Raw genomic sequence first — 27,933 nt, 5'->3', positions numbered from 1 at the left:
CACAAATAATGGTCTTCGTATGAAAGAGATTTGTTTTTACATTCTGGAAAAGATTCATGCATTTATTGTATCATTAACAACATCACATTTAATAAAGAAAGGTTTAAGATAAAATATCCAATTTCCATTTGTTTAAAACATCTGTAAAGCCTTGATCTAGATCTCTTAAGTAAGAAAGTGCCTTGAATTTCAAAGAGGAAACATACAACTCCCATCTTCTCTTCCTCTCCCACATTTTTCACACTCTCCCTGCACCATCACAACCCTGTGAGCACAACTATTTCTGTTGTTCCCAAAGTTCAATTAACAAAATTGTCTGGCTGGTCATTTCCACCTTTGGAAAAAGCCAGGAAACATAGTTAAACAAAGCCATAATCAAAGAGCTATTTTATTTTTAACCAATCATTGATGAACCACTCTCCCTGCTCATTAGGTGGGAACGAGTCACGGAGCTGCCATGGCGGGATAGTTGGTCACGAAACTCTGAGGCCATGAAGTAGTAGAGAATTGGATCCAAAAGGCAGCAAAGACTTGCAAGGCATAGACAAAAAGGGTGGAAATACAGTGAGCTTTGGACAATGGGACAACTGCTAATGATGGTTTCCTTTACCATGGTGTAAAAAATAAAGTTAATATGATAGGGAGTGAAACAGATGAAGAAGACTGCAGCACACATGTAAACCATCCGCAGTGCTTTCTGCCTCTCACTGATTCCCTGGAAAGCCACTGGTGGTTGTCGCAAGGATATAGTGGTTTTCCAGGTACACCATGCAATGATGACTACTGGGATCACAAATCCTGCCAGCTCAGCAGCTGTAATCATCCCAACCAAAGCCATTGCATTCATTTTCCTGTAACCAAGATCAGCAAAGCAGGACTCAGTGTTGTTGGCTAAGTCTGTGCTTCTCATGATGGGAAATGGCAAACAGGCAGTCCCCACGATGACCCAGACGGCAGCACTGATGCCCACATCATACCTACGCTTCCAGTCTCTGGCCCTGAAAGGCTTGAGGAGAAAGAAGCACCTCTGAAGGCTGATGCATGTCAGGAAACAAATGCTGGCATACATGTTGAGATACTTTAGGTAGAAGCACAGCAGGCAAAGGGCCCTCTGGAAAGGCCAGTGGTGGCTGATGTAATAGTAAATCCGGAGGGGTAAGGACAGCACATGAGCAAGGTCAGCCACAGAGAGGTTGATCATGAAAATGATGGCTTTATTTTTCTTGCTGATGAAGCGGCACAGAACCCACAAGGCTGCACTGTTGGCCAGTAGACCAGGGATGAATATGAGGATGTAGGTGGTGGCATAGAGGGAGTATTGAAATGTCAAATTAGTGACATTGCAGTGATTCTCAGCATTGCTGGTACTGTTGCTGCCCATCTTGAATATTTCAGTATATTCATCAAGGTAAGCCGTGAAGTTATGATCCCTGCCCAAAACAAAACAAAAAAGAAAAAGAAAGAAAAAGGGTATAATGGTTAACCAGTACTATAGCTGACACCCAGAATTTTTTTTAATTGAAATATAGTTGATTTACAAAGTTTCAGGTGTACAGCAAAGTGATTAAGTTATATCAGATTCTTTTCCATTACAGGGTATTACAAGATATTGAATATAGTTCCCTGTGCTACACAGTAGGTCCTTTTTTTTAATCTATTTTATATACAGTAGTGTGTACCCCTTAATCTCAAATTCCTAATTTATCCCTCTCTCCCGTTCCCCTCTTGTAACTGTAAGTTTGTTTTCTATGTCTGTGAGTTTATTTCTGTTTTGTAAATAAGTTCATTTGTACCATTGTTTTAGATTCTACATGGAAGTGATATCATATCATATTTGGTTTTCTCTGTCTGACTTACGTCACTCAGTATGGTAATCTCTAGGTCCATGTATGTTGCTACAAATGGCATTATTTCATTCTTTTTATGGCTGAGTAAGATTTATATATATATATATATATATATATATATATATACATATATATATACACATACACACAACTATATATATATATTATATATATATAATATATATATATTATATATATATTATATATATATATATATTATATATATATATACAACCACATCTTCACCCATTCATCTGTAAATAGACACTTAGGTTGCTCCCATGTCTTGTCTTTTGTAAATAGTGCTGCTATGAACATTAGGGTGCATGTACCTTTTTGAATTAGAGTTTTTGGCTTTTCTGGATATATGCACAGAAGTGGGATTGCTGGATCATATGATAACCATTTTTGGTTTTCTTAAGGAGCCTCCATACTGTTCTCCATAGTGGGTGTACCAATTTACATGCCCACCTACAGTGTAGGAGGGTTCCCTTTTCTCTATGCCCTCTCCAATATTTATTATTTGTAGACTTTTTGATGATAACCATTGTGACCAGTGTGAGGTGAGACCTCAAGGAAACACAAAAGACTCAGAATAGACAAACAATCTTGAGAAAGAAATGTGCTGGAGGAGGAGCTTCAAGATGGCGGAAGAGTAAGACGCGGAGATCACCTTCCTCTCCACAAATACATCAGAAATACATCTACATGTGGAACAGCTCCTACAGAACACGTACTGAACACTGGCAGAAGACCTCAGACCTCCCAAAAGGCAAGAAACTCACCCACGTACCTGGGTAGCACAAAAGATAAAAACAGAGACAAAAGAATAGGGACGGGACCTGCATCAGTGGGAGGGAGCTGTGCAGGAGGAAAGGTTTCCACACACTAGGAGGCCCCTTCACAGGAGGAGACTGTGGGTGACAGTGGGGGGGAGCTTTGGAGCCACGGAGGACACACAGCAACAGGGGTCAGAAGGGCAAAGCAGACAGATTCCCGCACAGAGGATAGGTGCCGACCAGCACTCACCAGCCTGAGAGGCTTGTCTGCTCACTCGCCGGAGCGGGCGAGGGCTGGGAGCTGAGGCTCGGGCTTCAGTCAGATCCCAGGAGAGGACTGGGGTTGGTGGCGTGAACACAGCCTGAAGGGGTTAGTGCAACACGACTAGCCGGGAGGGAGTCTGGGAAAAAGTCTGGACTGCTGAAGAGACAAGAGACTTTTTCTTGCCTATTTGTTTCCTGGTGCGCGAGGAGAGAGGATTAAGAGTGCTGCTTAAAAGAGCTCCAGAGACAGGCATGAGCCGCGGCTATCAGCGCGGATCCCAGAGACGGGCATGGGATGCTAAGGCTGCTGCTGCAGCCACCAAGAAGACTGTGTGCAAACACAGGTCACTATCCACACCTCCCCTCATGGGACCCTGTGCAGCCTGCCACTGCCAGGGTCCCGTGATCCAGGGACAACTTCCCCGGGAGAACACACGGTGTGCCTCAGGCTGGTGCAATGTCACGCTGGCCTCTGCCACTGCAGGCCCTCCATGCATCCATACCCTTCTCTAGCCCCGGCCTGAGTGAGCCAGAGCCCCCGAATCAGCTGCTCCTTTAACCCTGTCCTTTCTCAGTGAAGAACAGACGCCCTCAGGCGACCTACACACAGAGGCGGGGCCAAATCCAAAGATGAACCCCGGGAGTTATGTGAACAAAGAAGAGAAAGTTCCCCCAGCAGCCTCAGGAGCAGAGGATTAAACCTCCACAATAAACTTGATGTACCCTGCATCTGTAGAATACCTGAATAGACAACGAATGATCCCAAATTGAGGAAGTGGACTTTGTGAGCAAAGATATATATAATTTTTTTCTTCTCTTTATGTAGATGTGTATGTGTATGCTTCTGTGTGTGATATTGTCTCTATAGATTTACTTTTACCATTTTTCCTAGGGTCCTGTCTGTCCGTTATGGTTTTTTATTATTATTACTTTAAAAAATTTTTTTCTTAATTTTTTTTATTTTAATAAATTTATTTTATTGTATTTTACATTATTTTATTTTATTTTATCTTGTTTCTGTCTTTCTCTCTAAATTTTATCCCTTTTATTCAAAGCCATGTGGATGAAAGGCTCTTGGTGTTCCAGACAAGCATGAGGGCTGTGCCTCTGAGGAGGGAGAGACAAGATCAGGACACTGGTCCACAAGGGACCTCCCAGTTCCACGTAATATTAAACAATAAAATCTCCCAGAGACTTTTATCTAAACACAAAGACCCAGCTTCACTCAACAACCAGAAAACTACAGTGCTGGACACCCTATACCAAACAACTAGCAAGACAAGAACACAACCACATCCATTAGCGGAGAGGCTGCGTAAAATCATAATAATGCCACCGACACCCCAAAACACACCACCAGACGTGGACCTGCCCACCAGAAAGACAAGATCCAGCCCCATTCACCAGAACACAGGCACAAGTCCCCTCCACCAGGAAGCCTAAACAACCCACTGAACAAACCTTAGCCACTGGGGACAGACACCAAAAACAACGGGAACTACGAGCCTGCAGGCTGAGAAAAGGAGACCCCAAACACAGTAAGTTAAGCAAAATGAGAAGACAGAAAAACACACAGCAAATGAAGGAGCAAGGTAAAAACCCACCAGATCTAAAAAATGAAAAGGAAATAGGCAGTCTACCTGAAAAAGCATTCAATATAATGTTAATAAAGATGATCCATAATCTTGAAAATAGAATAGAGAAAATACAAGAAACATTTAACAAGGACCTAGAAGAAGTAAAGAGCAAAAAAACGGTGATGAATAACAATATAAATGAAATTAAAAATTCTCTAGAAAGGATCAATTGCAGAATAACTGAGGCAGAAGAACGGATAAGTGATCTGGAAGATAAAATAGTGGAAATAACTACTGAAGAGCAGAAAAAAGAAAAAATAATGAAAAGAATTGAGGACAGTCTCAGAGACCTCTGGGACAACATTAAAAGCACCAACATTAGAATAATAGGGGTTCCAGAAGAAGAAGAGAAAAAGAAAGGGACTGAGAAAATATTTGAAGAGATTATCATTGAAAATTTCCCTAATATGGGAAAGGAAATAGTAAATCAAGTCCAGGAAGCACAGAGAGTCCCAACAGTATAAATACAAGGGGAAACAGGCCAAGACATACATTAATCAAATAATCAAATATTGAATACAAAGAAAACATATTAAAAGCAGCAAGGGAAAAGCAACAAATAACACACAAAGGAATCCCATAAGGTTAACAGCTGATCTTTCAGCAGGAACTCTGCAAGCCAGAAGGGAGTGGCAGGACATATTTAAAGTGATGAAGGAGAAAAACCTACAACCAAGGTTACTCTACCCAGCAACGATCTCATTCAGATTTGATGGAGAAATTAAAAACTTTACAGACAAGCAAAAAGGAAGAGATTTCAGCACCTCCAAACTAGCTTTACAACAAATGCTAAAGGAACTTCTCTAGGCAGGAAACAGAAGAGGAGGAAAAGACCTACAATAATGAACCCAAAACAATTTAGAAAATGGGATTAGGAACATACATATTGATAATTACCTTAAATGTAAATGGACTAAATGCTCCCAGGAAAAGACACAGATTGGCTGAATGGATACAAAAACAAGACCCATATATATGCTGTCTACAAGAGACCCACTTCACACCTAAGAAAACATACAGACTGAAATTGAGGGGATGGAAAATGTTATTCCATGCAAATGGAAATCAAAAGAAAGCTGGAGCAGCAGTTCTCATATCAGACAAAATAGACTTCAAAATAAAGACTATCACAACAGACAATGAAGCACACTACATAATGATCAAGGGATTGACCCAGGAAGAAGATATAACAATTATAATATTTATGCACCCAACATAGGAGCACCTCAACACATAAGGCAAATACTAACAGCCATAAAAGAGGAAATCGACAGTAACACATTCATAGTAGGGGATTTCAACACCCCACTTTCACCAATGGACAGATCATTCAAAATGAAAATAAGTAAGGAAACACAAGCGTTAAATGACACATTAAACAAGATGGACTCGATTGATATTTATAGGACATTCCATCCAAACACAACAGAATACACATTCTCCTCAAGTGCTCATTGAACATTCTCCAGGATAGATCATATCTTGGGTCACAAGCCAAGCCTTGGTAAATTTAAGAAATTGAAATCAAATCAAGTATCTTTTCCGACCACAGTGCTATGAGACTAGATATAAATTACAGGAAAACATCTGTAAAAAATACAAACACATGGAGGCTAAACAATACACTACTTAATAACCAACAGATCATTAAAGAAATAAAACAGAAAATCAAAAAATGCCTAGAAACAAATTAGAATGAAAACACGAGGACCCAAAACCTTTGGGATGCTACAAAGGCAATTCTAAGAGGGAAGTTTATAGCAATACAGTCCTACCTTAAGAAACAAGAAACATCTCAAATAAACAACCTAACCTTACACCGAAAGCAACTAGAGAAAAAAGAAAAAGAAGCCCCAATGTTAGCAGAAGGAAACAAATCATAAAGATCAGATCAAAAATAAATGAAAAAGAAATGAAGGAAATGATAGCAAAGATCAATAAAACTAAAAGCTGGTTCTCTGAGAAGATAAACAAAATTGATAAGCCATTAGCCAGACTCATCAAAGAAAAAAGGGAGAAGAATCAAATCAATAGAATTAGAAATGAACAAGGAGAAGTGACAACTTACACTACAGAGGTACAAAGGATCATGAGAGATTACTACAAGCAACTCTATGCCAATAAAATGGACACTGTGGAAGAAATGGACAAATTCTTAGAAATGCCCAATGTTCCGAGACTGAATCAAGAAGAAATAGAAAATATGAAGAGTTCCATCACAAACAGTGAAAGTAAAACTGTGATTAAAAATCTTCCAACAAACAGAAGCCCAGAACCAGATGGATTCACAGGCGAATTCTAACAAACATTTAGAGAAGAGCTAACACCTATCCTTCCCAAATGTTCCAAAATATAGCAGAGGGAGGAACACTCCCAAACTCATTCTAAGAGGCCACCATCACCCTGATACCAAAACAAAACAAAGAAGTCACAAAGAAAGAAAACTACAGGCCAATATCACTGATGAACCTAGATGCAAAAATCCTCCACAAAATGCCAGCAAACAGAATCCAACAGCACATTAAAAGGATCATACACCATGATTTAGTGGGGTTTATTGCAAAAATGGAAGGATTCTTCAATATACGTGAATCAATCAATGTGATACACCATATTAAAAAATTGAGGGAGGGGCTTCCCTGGTGGTGCAGTGGTTGAGAGTCCGCCTGCCGATGCAGGGGATGCTGGTTCGTGCCCCGGTCTGGTAGGATCCCACATGCCACGGAGCAGCTGCAATCGTGAGCCATGGCTGCTGAGACTGCGTGTCCGGAGCCTGTGCTCCGCAACGGGAGACGCCACAACAGTGAGAGGCCCGCGTACCGCAAAAAAAAAAAAAAAAAAAAAAAAATTGAGGGAGAAAAACCATATGATCATATTAATAGATACAGAAAAAGCTTTAGAAAAAATTCAACACCCATTTATGATAAATACCCTCCAGGAAGTAGGCATAGGGGAACTTTCCTCAACATAATAAAGGCCATATATGACAATCCCACAGCCAACATTGTCCTCAATGGTGAAAAACCGAAAACTTTTCCACTAAGATCAGGAATAAGACAAGGTTGGCCACTCTCACCACTCTTATTCAACATAGTTTTGGAGGGTTTAGCCAGAGCAATAAGAGAAGAAAAAGAAATAAAAGGAATCCAAATCAGAAAAGACGAGGTAAACTGGCAGTGTTTGCGAATGACATGATACTATACATACAGATTCCAAAAGATGCTACCAGAAAAGTGCTACAGCTAATCAAGAATTTGGTAAAGTAGCAGGATACAATATTTATTCACAGATATCTCTTGCATTCCTATACACGAGTGATGGAAAATCTGAAGGTGAAGTTAAGGAAACACTCCCATTTACCATTGCAACAAATAGAATAAAATATCTAGGAATACACCTACCTAAGGAGACAAAAGACCTGTGTGCAGAAAATTATAAGACACTGATGAAAGAAATTAAAGATGATACAAATAGATGGAGAGATAAACCATGTTCTTGGATTGGAAGAATCAACATTGTGAAAATGACTCGAATGTCCAAAGCAATATACAGATTCAATGCAATCCCTAACAAAATTCCACTGGCACTTCTCACAGAACTAGAACAAAAAATTTCACAATTTGTACGGAAACACAAAAAACCGCAAATAGCCAAAGCAATCTTGATAAAGAAAAATGGAGCTGGAGGAATGAGGTTCCCTGACTTCAGACTATACTACAAAGCCATAGTAATCAAGACAGTATGGTACTGGAACAAAAACAGAAACACAGATCAATGCAACAGGATAGAAAGCTCAGAGATAAACCCACGCACATATGGTCATCTTATCTTTGATAAAGGAGGCAAGAATATACAGTGTAGAAAAGACAGCCTCTTCAATAAGTGTTGCTGGGAAAACTGGACAGGTACATGTAAAAGTATGAAATTAGAACACTCTCTAACACCATACACAAAAGTAAACTCAAAATGGATTAAAGACCCAAATGTAAGGCCAGAAACTATCAAACTCTTAGAGGAAAACATAGGCAGAACACTCTATGAAATAAATCACAGCAAGATCCTTTTTGACCCACCTCCTAGAGAAATGGAAATAAAGACAAAAATAAACAAATGGGACCTAATGAAACTTAAAAGCTTTTGCACAGCAAAGGAAACCATAAACAAGACCAAAAGACAACCCTCAGAGTGGGAGAAAGTATTTGCAAATGTAGCAACTGACAAAGGATTAATCTCCAAACTTTACAAGCAGCTCATGAAGCTCAATATCAAAAAAACAAACAACCCGATGCAAAAATGGGCAGAAGACCTAAATAGACATTTCTCCAAAGAAGATATACAGATTGCCAACAAACACATGAAAGAATGCTCAACAACATTAATCATTAGAGAAATGCAAATCAAAACTACAATGAGATATCATCTCACACCAGTCAGAATGGCCATCATCAAAAAATCTAGAAACAATAAATGCTGGAGAGGGTGTGGAGAAAAGGGAACCGTCTTGCACTGTTGGTGGGAATGTAAATTGATACAGCCACTGTGGAGAACAGCATGGAGGTTCCTTAAGAGCTAACAGTAGAACTACCATACAACCCAGCAATCCCACTACTGGGCATGTAGCCTGAGAAACCCATACTTCAAAAAGAGTCATGTACCGGGCTTCCCTGGTGGCGCAGTGGTTGGCAGTCTGCGTGCCGATGCAGGTGACACTGGTTCATGCCTCAGTCCAGGAGAATCCCACATGCCGCAGAGTGGCCGGTCCCGTGAGCCGTGCCCGCTGTGCCTGCACATCCAGAGCCTGTGCTCCGCAATGGGAGAGGCCACAGCAGTGAGAGGCCCGCGTACCACAAAAAAAAAAAAAAAAAAAAAAAAAGAGTCATGTACCAAAATGTTCTTTGGAGCTCTATTTACAATAGCCAGGACATGGAAGCAGGCTAATTGTCCATCAACAGATGAATGGATAAAGAAGATGTGGCACATATATACAATGGAATATTACTCAGCCATAGAAAGAAACGAAGTTGAGTTATTTGTAGTGAGGTGGATGGACCTAGAGTCTGTCATACAGAGTGAAGTAAGTCCGAAAGAGAAAAACAAATACCATATGCTGACACTTATATATGGAATCTAAGAAAAAAAATTTCATGAAGAACCTAGGGGCAAGATGGGAATAAAGAGTGAGATTACTAGACAATGGACTTGAGGATATGGGGAGAGGGAAGGGTAAGCTGTGACAAAGTGAGAGAGTGGCATGGACATATATATATACTACCAAATGTAAAATAGATAGCTAGTGGAAAGCAGCTGCATAGCACAGGGAGATCAGCTCGGTGCTCTGTGACCAACTAAATGTGTGGGATAAGGAGGGTGGGAGGGAGGGAGATGCAAGAGGGAAGACTTATGGGAACATATGGATATGTATAACTGATTCACTTTGTTATAAAGCAGAAACTAACACATCATTGTAAAGCAATTATACTCCAATAAAGGTGTAAAAAAATAAATAAATAAAAGGGGCAGTATGGAGCAAGAGCCTTAAAGTCATACAGACCTGGTTTGCCATCCCGGTTCTCCCACTTTGATTCATTCAAAAAATATTACTTGAGTGTCTACTATGTACTAGTTATTGTACTGAAACAGAGCAATATGATTGCTGCCCTCATGGAACCTATATTTTTTGGACAGTGATATAGACAGACACTGAATAAATCAATGAAAAAGAAAAAATCAGAGAATTCTATGAAGAAAATTATAATATGATAAGTTGATAAGAGTAACTGCATATCTACTGTAGATTGTATGATCAGGGAAGGCTTCTCTGAGGAGGTGACATTTGAACCTGAATGATGAGAAGGAGCTAGCCACGTGAAGACCTAGTGGAGAAGCATTCTAAGCAGAGAGAACAACAAAGGCAAAGGCCCTAAGACAAGAATGAGCTTAACATATTAAATAATGGAAAGAAGACCAATGTATCTGGAGTTCAGGTATGAAGGAGAGAGTAGTTAAGAGATGAGGTAGGGGAATAGATATGGGCTTGATCTTGGGGGCACTACCATGGTTAGGTGCTGGATTTCATAAAGACCTACTCATTATCTATGAGACTCATTATCTATGAAACAGAAACACATATCAATGGAACAGGATAGAAAGCTCAGAGATAAACCCATGCACATATGGTCACCTTATCTTTGATAAAGGAGGCAAGAATATACAGTGTAGAAAAGACAGCCTCTTCAATAAGTGTTGCTGGGAAAACTGGACAGGTACATGTAAAAGTATGAAATTAGAACACTCTCTAACACCATACACAAAAGTAAACTCAAAATGGATTAAAGACCCAAATGTAAGGCCAGACACTATCAAACTCTTAGAGGAAAACATAGGCAGAACACTCTATGACATAAGTCACAGCAAGATCCTTTTTGACCCACCTCCTAGAGAAGTGGAAATAAAAACAAAAATAAACAAATGGGACCTAATGAAACTTAAAAGCTTTTGCACAGCAAAGGAAACCATAGACAAGATGAAAAGACAACCCTCAGAATGGGAGAAAATATTTGCAAATGAAGCAACTGACAATGGATTAATCTCCAAAATTTACAAGCAGCTCATGTAGCTCAATAACAAAAAAACAAACAACCCAATCCAAAAATGGGCAGAAGACCTAAATAGACATTTCTCTAAAGAAAATATACAGATTGCCAACAAACACATGAAAGAATGCTCAACAACATTAATCATTAGAGAAATGCAAATCAAAACTACAATGAGATATCATCTCACACTGGTCAGAATAGCCATCATCAAAAAATCTAGAAACAATAAATGCTGGAGAGGGTGTGGAGAAAAGGGAACCGTCTTGCACTGTTGGTGGGAATGTAAATTGATACAGCCACTATGGAGAACAGAATGGAGGCTCCTTAAAAGCTAACAATAGAACTACCATACAACCAGCAATCCCACTACTGGGCATGTACACTGAGAAAACCATAACTGAAAAAGAGTCATATACTGTGCTTCCCTGGTGGCGCAGTGGTTGGCAGTCTGCGTGCCAATGCAGGTGACACTGGTTCGTGCCCTGGTCCAGGAGGATCCCACATGCCACGGAGTGGCTGGGCCCGTGAGCCGTGCCCGCTGCACCTGCACATCCAGAGCCTGTGCTCCACAATGGGAGAAGCCACAGCAGTGAGAGGCCCACGTACCGCAAAAAAAAAGACTCATGTACCAGAATGTTCTTTGGAGCTCTATTTACAATAGCCAGGGCATGGAAGCAACCTAAGTGTCCATCAACAGATGAATGGATAAAGAAGATGTGGCACATGTATACAATGGAATATTAGCCATAAAAAGAAATGAAGTTGAGTTATTTGTAGTGAGGTGGATGGACCTAGAGTCTGTCATACAGAGTGAAGTAAGTCCAAAAGAGAAAAACAAATACCATATGCTGACACTTATATATGGAATCTAAGAAAAAAAATTTCATGAAGAACCTAGGGGCAAGATGGGAGTAAAGAGTGAGACCTACTAGAGAATGGACTTGAGGATATGGGGATGGGGAAGGGTAAGCTGTGACAAAGTGAGAGAGTGGCATGGACATATATATACTACCGAGCGTAAAATAGATAGCTAGTGGGAAGCAGCTGCATAGCACAGGGAGATCATCTCGGTGCTCTGTGACCACCTAGATGGGTGGGATAGGGAGGGTGGGAGGGAGGGAGATGCAAGAGATATGGGAACATATGGATATGTATAACTGATTCACTGTTATAAAGCAGAAACTAACACACATTTGTAAAGCTATTATACGCCAGTAAAGATGTTTAAAAAAATAGAAAAGGTAAGGTGCTGGAGGAATCATACTCATTGATTTTAGACTATGCTGCAAAGTTACAGTAATCAAACAGTATGATACTGGCACGAAAAAAACATATAGATCAATGGAACATTTTAGAAAGCCCAGAAATGAACCCACGCACTTATGGTCAATTAATCTGATGATGAAGGAGACAAGAATATACAATGGAGGAAAGACAATCCCTTTAATAAGTGGTGCTGGGAAAACTGGACAGCTACAGGTAAAAGAATGAAATTAGAACATTCTCTAACACCATACACAAAAATAAACTCAAAATTGATTAAAGATATAAATGTAAGAGCAGATACTATAAAACTCCTAGAGGAAAACATAGGCAGAACACTCTTTGACATAAATCACACAATAGTTTTTTTTAAAAAAATCCATCTACTAGAGTAATGGAAACAGAAGCAAACAAGGTGGACCTTATTAGATTTAAAAGCTTTTGCACAGCAAAGGAAACCATCAACAAGACACAAAGACAACCTATTGAATGAGAGAAATTATTTGCAAACAATGCAATTGACAAGGGCTTAATTTCCAAAATACACAAACAGCTTGTACAGCTTAATTAAAAAAAAAACAATCAAGAAATGGGCAGAATATCTAAACAGACATTTCTCCAAGAAGACATACAGATGGCCAACAAGCATATGAAAAGATGCTCAACATCATTAATTATTAGAGAAAAGCAAATCAAAACTATGATGAAGTGTCACCAGATATGTTTTTATACCTACAGAGTCATAGGGTATTAAAATTAGAAGGGATTTGTTTACAGATGAAGAAGATGCTCAAGGAAGATATACTATTGATCCAAGGTCACCCAGTGAATCAGTTAGAGAACCATGGAATTGTCATCCAACTGCCTTGCCCTACCAGATTGTCAAAGATGTGTCTTGCAGGTAAGGAAGTCTTGAAATATTCCATCTGTTTTTCTAACCACAGAAAAAGAATGTGATATTTGAGTTTGTTTCTTCTGTATCAAGACTTCTTTTGCCTCGAGCTCTGGTTGGGATGACCACTGTTCACTACTTCCCAATTGCAATGGTAGAAATCCAGTCTTGTTGTTCAGGTCTTCTTGCCTCTCTTCTGTCTGCCACCTTGCTCACTGGGTCCTGACTTCCTAACTTGGCATCACAGCACCTGGAAAACAGATCTGCCTCCTTTAGCCTGCATTACCAGTATCCTGGTTGATTTTCAGGGCTTGGGAATATTACCTCCTTATTATTCTATCACAATAGCTGGTGGTTTTCATGCATTTTCTCTCTTTCTCTTAGCTTAGGTTTCATTCCAAATTTACGTGAAAATTTTCAGTAATATATGGATTTAGAAGCTGAACCAGGATATTTTCCCTTATGTAATTGGGAAGGGAAGAGACCTATTCTCTGTCTAAGGGGAATTCTGTACTGGTGTGACATCATGTCTTGGCAGATTATCCAACAGCCACAGTGAACATTGATTAAGGTACCAGCAAAATAGGCCACCAAAATCATTTTTCTGAAACAATTTAAGATTTAATATTTTTTTCATTATTCATCATAATGAGAAAGTTTTTTGGACTTCCTTAATTTATTTTATGTTTTAGTATAGTTTTTATTGTGTATTATATGTAAGACATGGGGAATATACAATAATTTTTAGGGCTTCTCAAGTTCTGGCCATGGATTTATGCAGGCTGTTTGCAAATAAGAATGGCAGGACAGCAACAACCTTGTTATTTTATTTGTAGAAATTTGGACTGAAGAGGACCTTTAAAAAACATTTAATTCAGCCACCATATGATACAGGTAGAAGAAGCAAGGCCCAGAGAGGGATTTATTAAGGCCACACATCTACTAAATGAAAGATCTGGGACTTCAAAAAGGAGGAAAAAGGTGGTTAATCTTTACACACACTCTTCTGTCCATCATTTGTTTTCCTCTCAAAGACAAATTTTACAAACATAGCTTCTGTCCATACTGCAGGAATGTTTTTTGCCTTTAGAGCTAGAATTGGAAAAAAAAGTACTGAGGTTTTCTCAGGTGGAGTTTTGTTGTTGGTATTGTTTTGTTTTAAGTATGTTTACAAAAACAAAGGAGTGGCCTCTTTTAGATTCTCTTCATAAGTAGCAGAATGACTTCCTATATCATTCTAAGTCTACTCCAGGGAATAGAAATGTGATAAAAGAACAGAACCACAAAGGATTAATTCACAGATAAAAGAGAGTCAACTTTATAAGCTACCATTACTCTAAAGAGTACTTTCATTTTCCCTCCTCTTATACTCCCTATTTGACCTATCTGTGATATATCCTAAAGAGTCATGCAGTCATCTTGCTTGTGTATGTATGACTTAGAACAAAGGTAGAGGGGTACTCACAGGTGAAAAGAAAGGAAATAATTATAATGGTCTATCAATGATGTACCCCAGAATCTGCAATGGAATTTTTCACATGCATTACATAATTCAATTCTCACAACCATCGTAAGTTACTATTATTACTCTTATAGTGCAGATGAGAAACTGAGGTTCAGAGAGATTCAGTAAATTGTCTTAGGTAACAAAGTTAAAAAATGGTAAAAATGGGATTTACTACCATGCCTGACTTGCTCCAAAGTCTGTGCTATTTCCATTATACCACTTGCCTCTCCCTGCTCAGGAGGGACTTTTTAATAGAATGAGGATCATTGTGATATCTGGAGGGCACATTATGGCAGAACCTTTCTAACCCCATAGTAGGACCTTATGATCTTGTAACATTAGAATTACTCTAGCTATGCCATCAGGATATAACTAAACATCTGTCCCCACACATGTCACCCACCCCTCCTTACCACCCACTTTTATCTCACATATTATCTCACATTTTATTGCACATATTATCTCATTAATCCTCATAGCAGCCCAGTGATTATTTCCATATTACTTCAGTATTGATCCTGTTTCTACTATTATCTATTATCTATGCATAAGCTTGTGAGAGAACAAGGGAGGCTATATCAAGTGCATTACAGTTCTAAGAACTAAAAACAACTCACACCCACCAAATTCACACTTCCACTTCTGCACTTTACAAACATGGATATTTGTTTCTGCTTCACTGGTACAGAAAATTTCACTTACTAATGGGCAGGTTGTTTTCATACCTCTGTGCTAAATAAAAGAGTCCTATTAGGCCAGAACAGCATTATGTTCACAATTTATTTTGTTTCTGTGGTTTCTTATGCTTCTGCAATTCAGTTTATTTCAAGTTTAGAGACTTACATGACCTGCTTTCCAAAATCTTTTTTCTTCTCCAGACTGAAGGGGAGGTAGGAAGGGTTTTTCCCCAAATATGTCTGGTGACAATTAAATGTAAAATCCCCATGGTAATGGGAGACTGGGGGAATTTTTTGGGGTAGGGTGAAAATATAAACTCTCTCAGGGAACATTTAGCTTCCTGTTAACAATCTGTGACACTACTGAAATTTTAGAATGGAGAACAACCAAAGAAGCCACTAACAGGAGGAGGCTGAATGGAAGGGCCAAAGTCAGAACATGTTCCTTCTCTCAGTCTCTGCCCCTGCTCCTGTCTCTGTGTCTCTCTCTTTGGCTCTGACTCTATTATTGACTATTTCTGGTTGGTTCATGCCCCCTGTGATACTAGTCTCTCTTCCCTTCAATCTAGACATATTTTTGGTTCCTCTCTCAGGAAAGGGTACAAGATTGGTGATTCACTCTTGAGTCTAAGCTCCCCTTCTCTGTCTGTGCCATGACTCTCTTCCCAGACACTACAGATAGAAACTGGGAATTCATTCAACTCCTATCACTATATTTCACCCATATCTAATCAGAAACCAGGTGATTCTGTCTCCTTTAAATCTCTCAAATCTATCTCCAATCCATCTCCACTTACACTGTTGCCATTTTAACCCAGGCCACTGTCATCATTCCTCTTGATTATTGTAGAAGATGCCTTACTGGACTCCCGGCACCCCAGTCTTGTCTCCTGCAGTTCAACCCCATACTGTGTCTAACATTAACATTAATTATGGCTACTGCTTATTGAGAGCTTCCATCTATTTACAAGCTAAGCACATATTATCTCATTAATCCTTATAGCAACTCAATGATTATTTCCATATTACAAATGAGAAAACTGAGACCCAGAGAGGTTAAATAAGTTGTGCCAAAGTCACAAAACTTGCATAGTGTAGAGGTGGTATATAAGAATTGGAACCCATGCTTGTCTCCATACTCCCTTACCTCTGTCATGGCACTTACTACACACACACTGAAATTCTGCTAACATGTCTTTCTGTTTAACTAGACTTTGCACTCCTTGATGGCAGGGACTATGTCATCTCTTAACCCTTTCTAACCTCTTCCCCACTGTGGCCTAAGTGGTTTTTCTTTGAAATATCTTGTCATTCTCCTGTCTAAAATCCTTTGTTGGTTCTCTATTGTATTAAGGCCAAACTTCTCACCATGGCTTGAAGGCCATTTCCGTGTCATTTAACATCACTTCATGCCATTCTTTTCCTCATTCACTACTGTTTCAATTATACTGAGAAGCTTTCAGTTTCTAGAACAAGCCAAGCTTTTCTCCTGACAAAAACATCTGCACATGTTGTTTCCTCTGTCTGGAATTATCTTCCTTCTTTTTCACATATCTGTCTCCTTTAACCTCAATTTGCAGGTCAGAGACATCTTCACTGCCACTATTATTTAGGCCATCCTACATAGCATTACATACTCTCACACTCCGTCCAATTTCTCTTCGTAACATCAACACGTGTAATGTAGATGTTTGCTCAGTTTTTATTGACTATTTCGTTCACTGTGCTGTTAGCTCTATTAGTGCCATAAAAAGATCTATTCTGTTTATGACCATATAGCCAAGACTTAGCCTTGGTTATACGGTAAGCACCCAAAGAAAAGTGATATAATTGGATTCAATTGCATACAAAATAGTTTAAAGTCCTTATTTGGAATCATTAAGTAAAAATGCAAGCCCTGATATGTCAACTAATATATTGGGTAAGAGCTTATGGAAACACCCGAATGAACTTTTTGGCCAGCCCAATATTTCTACTGTTTTTTATTTCCCTCAAAAGTTGTCTCCTGATTTGGGCTATTATCATCAATATTTGCTGCACTTACCCATTACAACTCAGAAAAAACATGCCTTCAGAAGCCTGAGAAAAGAGCAAAATATTCAATTTAGAATCAGAGGTGGTCAGACATATCCTGTAGGTAGATACCAGCACAGCCCAACATCTCAGAGTACCATCAACACTATTATCTAGGCCTCAGGGAGAGGGTAGTCCTTGTGATCTGCTTCCCAAAGCTTCTCAACCCTTTATTTTTGTTGATTGTCATTCTGCAAATGAAATATATACCTGCCTCATCTCATCAGCGAATGGCTTCCTACCCACCTACGTGTGGGACTTGGAACAAGAGTGAGAGGTAACATCTGTAGTCCCCAGAGCTTAATTTTCCACATGGAAATTAAGCATAAAAGGAAAACAACTTGTGTATTTACTTTTTTCTTTGGCCTTTTAAGGGTTCTGGCTGCCTTGGAGGCCAACACTCAACCAACATATGTTTAATAAGCATCATACTATGAATTCTGTCCTAGGTTCTATGGAGAATATAGAATCATCTGCTATAATCTCTGTCCCTGAGAAACTTCTGGTCTGGCGGAAAAAATATTTTTTTTTAATTTCCAACGTCACAACCAATGCATGACAAGAACTGAGGTGAATGGCATAGGTGATAAGAAATCCTCATGTTGGCACAGCATCATCTCTGTGAGGTAAGCAGGACAGATATCAGTAATACCCCTACCATATTGTTTAGCTTACAAAGAGATGCATTCAAGAACAACTCAGTACCCTGTCCAAAGTCACAGGGTTAAAATATGGTGAAACTAGGACCAGAAGTCAGGTTTGTACGCCTCTTACTTAACGCTCTTTCAACCATGTTGGGCTGCTTCTATTAAATTAGGAGAGATAGATCACCTCGAGCCAGAGAAGATGGCACTTGTGTCAAGCTATCTGCATTATTTTATTAGTCACTACAGGGACAGGGTTAGAGAACAAACTGCTGATGGTGGCTGGGGAGGAGATAAAAGTTAACCTTACTTTGCCTGAATTATACACTATTGTATTTAAATCTAAATTGCCCTTCAAAGCTGTGGTCAAGTCCCATCTCTTCAAGAAAGGCTGAACTTGGTATTATCAATACCATTCATCTGGGATTTAGCAATTCATAATTTTATCCAGCAAAGGGACATTCTGCTTTATGTGTATTTGATATGTAAATTGATGAAGATAGTGTAGTGGGGTGGGAAATTTCAAGGAAGAATAATACGTGATTGTCATCCTCAAGAAGTTTATAGTCATTTAAGGAGTAAAAGACATAAGAATAACTAACCATAATGGATTTTTAAATGTGCCATGAAAGGGATAACAAAGAAATTTCTGTGAGAGTAGAAATGAATCCTGCACAGAAAAGGAGTCTTAGAGCTCATCCTGAAGGATAAGTTCACTTTTAATAAGCAGCTGGAATGGGAAGGCTGTAGGAAAAAGGAATGAAAAAAGAGTTTCAAAGGTGAATGAAGAGCATTCAAAGTTCTCAAAGTATAAAAATGAATGACCCATAGAAAGGAAGAATAGGTGTTCTATAACAGCTGGAAAACAGGGTGAGATGGTGGGGAAGGTGGAATAGGAGGTTAGATTGGGAGAAGGTAGTGGAAGGGAAAAGCAACTTAAAAGTTAGATGCAGCTAGATCATGGAGGGTTTTATGGGGAATTATTGAAGGATTCTGTGAAGAGATGTGATATTACTATACTTGTGTTTTAGAAAGACCACTCTGGCAACAGTGTGGAAGATGGATTGGGAGACCAGAGACAGGAAGTCCAAATTAGTTGTGAGTTTGTAGGGTGACCAACAGTCCAGGTTTGCCTAGGACTGAGGGTTTGCCAGTATGTAATATTTTCGGTGACAGTCCAGGACAAACAGAATAATTGATCATCCTACTATTCCAACAGTCAAGGAAGTAAAAAAAAAAAAAAAAAAAAAAAGCTCTGACCTGGTATGGCATGAATATTAGAATTTCAAGTAAAAGTTAGATATGGAATTGACCAGTTTGGGAGACTGCTTGAGGAGTCAAAGATAACTTCATTTATAAAACATGTCAAATGTTATACAAGGATATCACAGTTTTGTACTGTACCAAAGCCCTTTCAGATTAGCAGCTCACAGCATTCACTATTCCTGACACTCTGAGTCAAAAGTAAACTCTTCCTTATTCCAGAACTTTTCAAATTTGTACTCTCTGCCAAGCTTCATAAATTCCTGACTCTTCAGATGGTTTGCTTTCTCTAACATTAAAATCACTGAACTTCACTGCAAGTTGCACTATGCTAGCTTGCACCAGACACTCCCAGAGACCTTAAATTTCTAAATCTTGCCATTTCTCCTGGGCCAATCTGGCACCCGCCCTCATTTTACTTCCTCCCTTACGCAGACTACATTAAATGGTCAAATTAACTATTCTCACACAAGAACCATCAACTTCTTTGCTCATGATTTTTCTGCCGTACCAGCCTGGCAAGGTCTTAATCCCAGATCAAGTCCACAATCCATCTTCTTTTTTACTATCCAAACTGCTGAATGATTCTATTAAAAATACCAGTATATATTTGAAATGCTAAAACTAGAAGTGTATGATCTCCAGTCTAAGATTTTTTGCTCCAGCCTCTTTTTGCACATGCCTGATTAGTTTCTTCTCCTATTGACTATGCAGCACCTTCACAGCTCTTCTAAAGTTTCTTCTCTCCTGTTCTCCCATCCCCCAACTTTCTCAGCAGAGAAACTTACCCCTTAAATCACAAGAAAATTGAGGTTATTGGTTGAGAAACAACTCAGTTTCATCCACTGTCCCCTCCCAACCCACACAATCTTATCTACAACTGCATCCTTCCCAACACAGCTGTCTTTCCTATTGCACAAGATGAATTCCCATGCTCTTAATCCCTTTTATCTTTCTCAGGATCTTCTTTCATTAGCTGTTCCCTTTCACTCCTAGATCATCATGTTGCCCTTCACTCTCAGCTAGATATTTGTCATCAAGTCTCTCCAACACCCAAAATAATAATTCTCTTGTCAATGCATCTTATTCTAGCTCTTTGTCATTTTCCTTCTCTTCTTAAATAAACGTCTCACAATAGTTTTTGACACTGACTGTTTTCTTTTCCTCATTTTATATACATTCTTTAATGCATTCCAAGGTGACATGCATACCTTTACAACATCACTGAAACTACTTTAATAAAGGCGACAAGTGACCATCACATTTCCAAATCAGGCAGGGCTTCTCTGCCAGCTTGGACACAGTCTGATCGTTTCCATGTTTTTTAAATGCTCTCTTCTGTTGGCTTCTAAGCCACAACTCTTTCTTGAGTCTCCTCTTAACTATCTATCCATTCATACCGAGTCTCCTTTATGGTTTCTTTTATCTCTGCACATCCTTTAAATGTTTGTTTTCCTAAGGTCTGCATATTCTTTTCTTATTCAGTGCCCTCGTGCTAAGTAACATCACCCAGTTTCATGGCTTCTGTTACCACCCATATCCAGATGACACTTATGTCTCAATGTCCAGGGTTGGCCTCCTCTCAGATATTAAATCTATATGTCTAACTTTCAGTGGAGATTTCCCATTTCAATGTCTCCCAGGCGTCTCAAAATAAAAATATTCAAAACTAAACTCATCATACTCCCTGATCTTTTACTTATCCACACCATCTATCCAATTACAAGAGCCAGAAGCCTTAAAATAATCCTAGATCCCTTCACTCTCATTCAATCAACCAAGTTTTCTCCCTCTCCCACTCTCTCTCCCTCCTCTCTCTCTGGATTATTAAAACACTCTTTAACTGATCTACCTGTTTTGAGGATTTCCCTCTTAAAATCTATTCTATACTCTGCTGCCAAAATGATATATCAAAAAGGCAAATCTGGGCTACCATGTCATCATAGGGATTGCTTTAATGATACACTCACTGCTATAGAATGTTTCCGTTTATATCTCTTTATTTCTAACTAAACTATGAGCATTTTTGAAGCCAAACAGCATGCCTTACTCATCTTTAGATCTCTAGAACCTAGCAGAATAATTAGCACATAATCACTTAGTAAATATTTTAACTGGGCAAATATTCTGCCTTATGACAACTCTTTTATTGTTTATCTGTTTATGAATCTCTCTACACTGGGCTGTGAGCTTTGTAAAGTCAGGGGTTATGCCCTAAATTTTGTTCCCTCCCTCTCTCTCTCTCTCTCTCTCTCTCTCTCTCTCTCACCCTAGAACAAGGCTAAATATATAGCACTATTAAAAAAATTGATGTTAACTGGCTCATGTGGGGATTAATCCTAAAGACTTAACCTCACTGGTGTTGCATAACCAACTCAGCTAAGCAGGACCACACAGAAAATACAACCCAGGCAAAATTATAACCTGTGAAAATACCATATCTTTAGTATATACTTGAGCTCCTAGCTCTATGACTGTGAACCACCCAGATAGAATGAGGGCTAAATTCCCAGTGCCTCCAATACCATCCTTAAAGAAGTAAATGCCTCTTGGTTTATCCAATGTTCAATGCTCTATCCAGGGTATACACTGCCTACATCAAAGGCCAGTACCTTCATAGAGATGCCTCTTCTTGAAATAGGGGTCTGTAATGGGAGCTAAACCCTAAAGGGAATGACCAGCACAGACTTCTAATCTAATAAGCAGAGCAGGAAAATCAGCTACCATGATCGAGCTAACAAGATTCACTTTCAGTGTGCAGCTTTAAGAATGTTCCTGATAATGAAGATTGGTATAAAATTATGACTAGGGCTTCATTGATGGCGCAAGTGGTTGAGAGTCCGCCTGCCGATGCAGGGAACACAGGTGCGTGACCCGGTCAGGGAAGATCCCACATGCTGCGGAGCGCCTAGGCCCGTGAGCCATGGCCGCTGAGCCTGCGCATCCGGAGCCTTGCTCCACAACGGGAGAGGCCACAACAGTGAGAGGCTCGCGTACCGCAAAAAAAAAAAAAAAAAAAAAATTATGACTAAAACTTCATCAAACTCCTCTCTTCTGGATCCCATCTCAGAAGTAAATATTTTACTCCTCTCTCCAGATCCCATCTCAACTGTCATCTTTTCCTTGCATGGGGCAACCTATTCTGACTTCTTCCTTTTTTGTATTTGTACTGGACTTTTAGGCTACACTATAAGCATGTAGTCTCAATGAGGGAAGACTGTATCTTACACTTTTATATCCCTCATTTTGTTTAGCAGAGGGTTAGGCATGTAGTAGGATCTCAGTTCATACACATTGGTTTATAAAGGTAAGACTATGGAGAATAGGCACACATTAGCAGAGCCTTAGGCATTTTTATTTCTAATGTCTCTCCCAAAAGCTACTCTCCTGAACAACAGCAATAGTTTTTCACCCTTTGTTACTGAGGAAAATATGGTCAAGGCAAGGATAATAAGGTTGGAGTCTAACAAATCTAAAAACTCCAAAGCCTGTAATCCCAACCTTTTATTTTAAAGCCAGTAGGAATTCCATAAAGTTAAGTGAGAATTTTGTCATTAAACACTTGACTTTATGGAAATAACTAAATTTTGTCTCAGAGCACAAACGTATGTCATGTCACTAAATATGACTCATACTATGACTGAGTTCAAGAACATCATAGGTACCAATAATGTCTACCCAAAGCAGCTTCACTTCCCAACCAACTAGCTTAATGCTGTGCTTTCACAAAGTTACAGCCAAACTGAACTTATTTTATGGCAGCATCAGAATTTGTACCAGACTCCTAAGTTTCAGTGAAATACTAAGTTCAAGAAGTTTCCACACGCATCCTGTCAGTTTTTAGCTAAGCGCTGTTAATATATTATCTTTGATCTTTGAGAGAACTCTGAGTTAATTATTATTATACCCCTTTACATATCAGAAAATGAAGGCTCAGCAGGATAAAGTTTCTTTCTTAAAGTCACAGCTATTACAATTTCAGTCATAATGAGGCTCTTCATGAGCAGAGACAGCTAAAATTCTTCTCTGCAAACAATTTGTTGCACAGAAATACCTTAAAGTAACATTTCTGTGGATAAGACAATTCTTCAAAGATGAAGAAGCTAATAATCTTGGTTCTATTTCTAGCACTTTTATGACTATACATATATGGCAAATGATTGCCCACCAGGTGTCAGCGTATGGTAGTATCAAAACCAGGGATCTTTAACGAGTTTTGCCTATGAACCCAAACCATAATAGATCTATGGATAGAGTATTGGAACAATGTATTTATAAGAGTGGTGAGCTGAATATAACAAGACAGATAGGATGGGGAATCTCAAGCAGTAGAATTTATTAAAAAGAACACTGGATTTGGAGCTAAAACACTTGGATTCTAGTAACTATTCAAATTCTGTCTCTTTGTGTTGTCCTGCTAATCCCCTTCCCTTATGTGGGTTTCAATTCCCTCATTATCAAAATAAGACAATATGAACTGGATCATGTTAACTACCTTCTGATCTAACTTGCCATGATGTTATGGGCCTGGCTCCTCTAAACCCCCACCCCTAGCTAATACTGTCAGCACTGCCACTGCCATCACTGATACAGCTGCCACCATCTCAACCTACCTGCTGATTTACACTTTACATACCATTATTACATCTATAATTGCTGTTAATCATTATTAAATGTATATATATATATGCATATCGTACACCATATATAGAACAAATTAGGTCAGAGGATATCATCCCCATTTTACAGATCAGGAAACTGAGACTTCAAGAAGTGATCACAGTTACCTGAATACTATGCAAGTGGCAGAGTGAAGAGTGTAGAACATAGGCTTCTGGCATCAAAGTAACTGCTCTTTTCCTAGTACAACTCTATAAAGTTTTGCCCTCTTAATCCTCTCCCTCTTTTCACCCCTCATCATTAAGTCACTAATACCACTAAATGAACATGTCTGTCAAATTTTTGTCTCCTATTTTCTTTGATAATAGGGCCAGTATGTGGGCTTGTCATCTTGGGAGGAGAAGTGAAAACTAAATAGAGAAATATTGCTGATGGAGGCCCTTCCCACTCTCCAGGGGAATATATCTACAGGCCATTTGGGAATGTAACTTGTCTTTTTCCCCCTTTTTCTTCTTATTTAAACCACAGAAGTCTCACATGAATTATCCAAGCCAGTCCTATACCCATGACCATGGTGTCCTTCATTCAATCACTCATAACCACAGCCAAAGAAGAGCAACTGGAATCTGGAACTCTGCCATTTCCTGAATTAGTTCAAATCAACTGTAAATAACCTGGCTTGATGTCAGAAACACAAAAGTTTGTATCTATTCTGCAAGTCTAGACATTTTTCCCAAAAATTAGAAGTGAAAATTATTTTACCCTTAAAATAAATTAAAGCAATTAGACTATTCACAAACTAATATCTTAGAGTTGGAATTGAACTTCCCTGCATGCATCTTTACTGGATTTTTAATAAGGTAAGAAGGAGACCTAATTATTCATTATTTTTGTACTTGGGGCAGGATTTTGGAGATGGAAAGAATCGTGTTCTTTGGGCAGACCTGGATTCATATCTTGACTCACTTATCAGCTGTCTAGCCTGAAAAGACTCCATATCTCTTGGTTTCAGCTTCCTCATTTATAAAATTAGGATCATAGTGCCTGCAACATATATCATTGTAAAGATTAAATAGAAAATGTACATCTTTAAGTAGAAAATGTATCTATTTTCATGTCTGGTACACTGTATATGTTAAATAAATCGCAGTTCATTTCCACTTTACTTGTACAGAGAGTAATCTCCATGAGCCTTTGGTTGGATGCTGTACTTCCCTGAGTTTAGAAAATCTCCCCAAAAGGATAGATGTGAGAAATATTTAGTAAGACTAATGCAATAATTCTTAAATTAGAAAAGTGGAAAACATGTGTTACTTGAAAAGAAAATTCCTTATTACAGTAAATATATTTGGAAATCATAATTATTGTCCATATAATACAAACTGCTGAAAGCGCAGATCTGAAAAATCTTTTTGGCTGTTGGGCTTACAGTATTTGGAAAATGTCAATGTTATGGGATAGGTTTTTCTAGGAGTCCAAGGTCTGGTTCCTAGTTAAGCAAGTCCACAATAACTTTTTAGTGAGATTTTTATGTTTTTCAAATGGAACTTTGCACTTAAAAGATTGAGAAATACTGATTGAGTGACACTGTCATTGTGGAAATCAGATTACAGAACTTGCTCCTTTGTATGTTTGCATCTTATCGTTTGAAAAAAAAGGAAATTATTTACAAAACACTTGCCTGTGCTCTAAAAGTTGAAGCTCTCATGATGACATTACTCTGAAATAAGTATAATGGCCCTTAGCAAAGATTACTGAGTTCCCTTTGAGATCTAGACTGTATTTCCAGAAGGTTCACTGTAGTTAGATTTCCCTACTATGGTCCCATTATTTACCACTTCATGATATGCAGTTCTTCTCAGGCACCAGGAGCCTAGAGTCAAACATTTGTATTACTAGGAAGGAAATTGAAGACCATCTATTTCAAGCCCCTCCCCCCTTATTATAGGTGAGACTACTGAGACCCAGAAAAATAAAGCAACTTGTCCAAGGTCAAAACTGAATCATTGACAGAACTTGAGCTAGAACCAAAACTTTCTGTCTCTCTGTGTGTTGGTTCATATACTTCATCACTCTGCCTGTGATGCATGTGAATCAATACTAGATGAACACTTAAATATAAAATATCCCGACCTGAAATATGAGACGTCTTGAGCAGAAGTTTTTAAATAAAGCATATACTTCCTGCCAGTCATTGTTCTGATTGTTGGAACACGTAGAAAAGATGGTTTCACAAAGACAGCTCTGTTCTCTTTATTAGGTCCATAGACCGCCCTGCCTCTTAGGACATCAACTCACTTACCTCAAACACAACTAGGTGTGAAAAGCCACCAAAAACCATCCAGAAGTATGCTTACTCATTTGAAGCCTTGTGTTCCACCACTGCCAGGATTTGAGCAGTCTGCACAACTTGCACTCAACAACTTTTCCAGTTGAGCCCAAAAAGGAACTGCTTTGATCAAAGAAGGCCCTCTGTTCAAAAGGAACCATTCCAAAGATAATTACCCCAAATGCATGACTTGATTCTCAGTATAGTTCATGCTATTTTCAGCCTCAATATATCAACCTATCACATATTTTCAACAGTGAATAATTTGACAGTGTCACAGCTAAGGGATAAACTCCTCAATTAATAGAAATGGCAAGGACTCCCACGTCCATTTGAAAAACCAAAATAAAAGTGTTCCCACTTGCAGGATCCTTGGGACTGAAACTACTACTCCACCCAAAAAGCACAATAAAGCTTGTTATCATTCTATCCAAGATGATCCTGGTACCAACTGTTGTGGTACAGTCCACCTTGAAGGATTACCGAACTGGAAGTCTCCTTTTGACTCAGTCATCTTGTCTCAGAACCAGAGAGATTGCTAGCACTCAACGTAATAAGAACAATAATTACTGAAAAGATAGGTGCCTCTTTTTTGGGCTCTGCTATCCATTAGGTCTGAACTTGGGCAGAAAAGCAGCTTTCAAAGGATCTAGAAATGCCTCTGAACAGACTTTGAAATCTTTTCAACAGATTTTGTCATCTAGGATATTTTCTCCTTTCCTAACCTAAAATCCAACACAGTTATAAATATATTTACAGTATTCTCTGGGAGATACCAGCTTCTGTAGGAAAAAGGGACCGTAATTTAGAAGATACATGTTCTAGTTCCAGCTCTGCGGCTAACTAGCTGGGTTATCTTAAATGTCTTCATTTCACTGTCTCTCAGTTTTCCCATCTGTATGGTGAGGGATTTGGATCTCTAAGAGCTCCTTCAACTCCAAAGTCTATGATCTGACTTTCTTTCTTTCTCTCCTGAGAATTTACTATCTGTTGCTGTATCTGTGAAAGTTAAACTTACCAAAGCAAGGAGCTTATACATAAAAATGTTCCTTCACTAAGCAACTAGATAATTTATACAGAGCAGAAATCCAAATCTTCTTTTTCTGACTGAATAGGTCAAGCTTTCCCAATGAATCTCACCAACGATACTCTTTTCTTACCACTTTGTGCCATCTTCCCTTGTTGATAAAGAAACAAAGAACCCTCAGCAAAGACTGAGCTGCATCACAGACCCCATGCTCCTGGAATAATGGTGGAGACTGATGGCACTAACCCTAACTTTGCACTCTAGTCAGACTCAAGGGAAGTCACGATTGCTCCTGCTGTAATAAGTCTGAAATAAGAAACCAGGGACCATTTTCAATTTGGACACTGGTTTCACATCTGTCTCTGTCCCAGATCTTCTTGTCCCCACCAATCTTCCCACATGGAATTATACCAATTCCCACATATTAAGCTATAACTTACCCTGGAGCCTTGCTGGGCTTGTTTCTTTGCAGGGAGCTTGGGGCAGAAAAGCCTAAGTCTGGGTGGCATGGAGCT

At 39.0% G+C, this 27,933-nt stretch overlaps 1 protein-coding gene across 1 annotated transcript; it reads right to left on the bottom strand.

Annotated features, from left to right (window-relative positions):
• Positions 1-27,933, bottom strand: LOC307180801 (putative P2Y purinoceptor 10). The gene is made up of 2 exons (XM_079911302.1): positions 27,859-27,933; positions 1-1,430 (listed from the first exon to the last, which is right to left on the bottom strand). Exon 2 carries the CDS (start codon positions 1,379-1,381, stop codon positions 395-397), a length of 987 nt encoding a protein of 328 aa, XP_079767428.1. The 5' UTR covers positions 1,382-1,430; positions 27,859-27,933; the 3' UTR covers positions 1-394.

The sequence above is a fragment of the Stenella coeruleoalba genome (genome assembly GCF_951394435.1).
Source record: "Stenella coeruleoalba genome assembly, chromosome: X".
Lineage (NCBI taxonomy): Eukaryota > Metazoa > Chordata > Mammalia > Artiodactyla > Delphinidae > Stenella > Stenella coeruleoalba.
The sequence above is the reverse complement of the archived record's forward strand: the minus strand, read 5'-3'. Positions and strand labels throughout refer to the sequence as shown.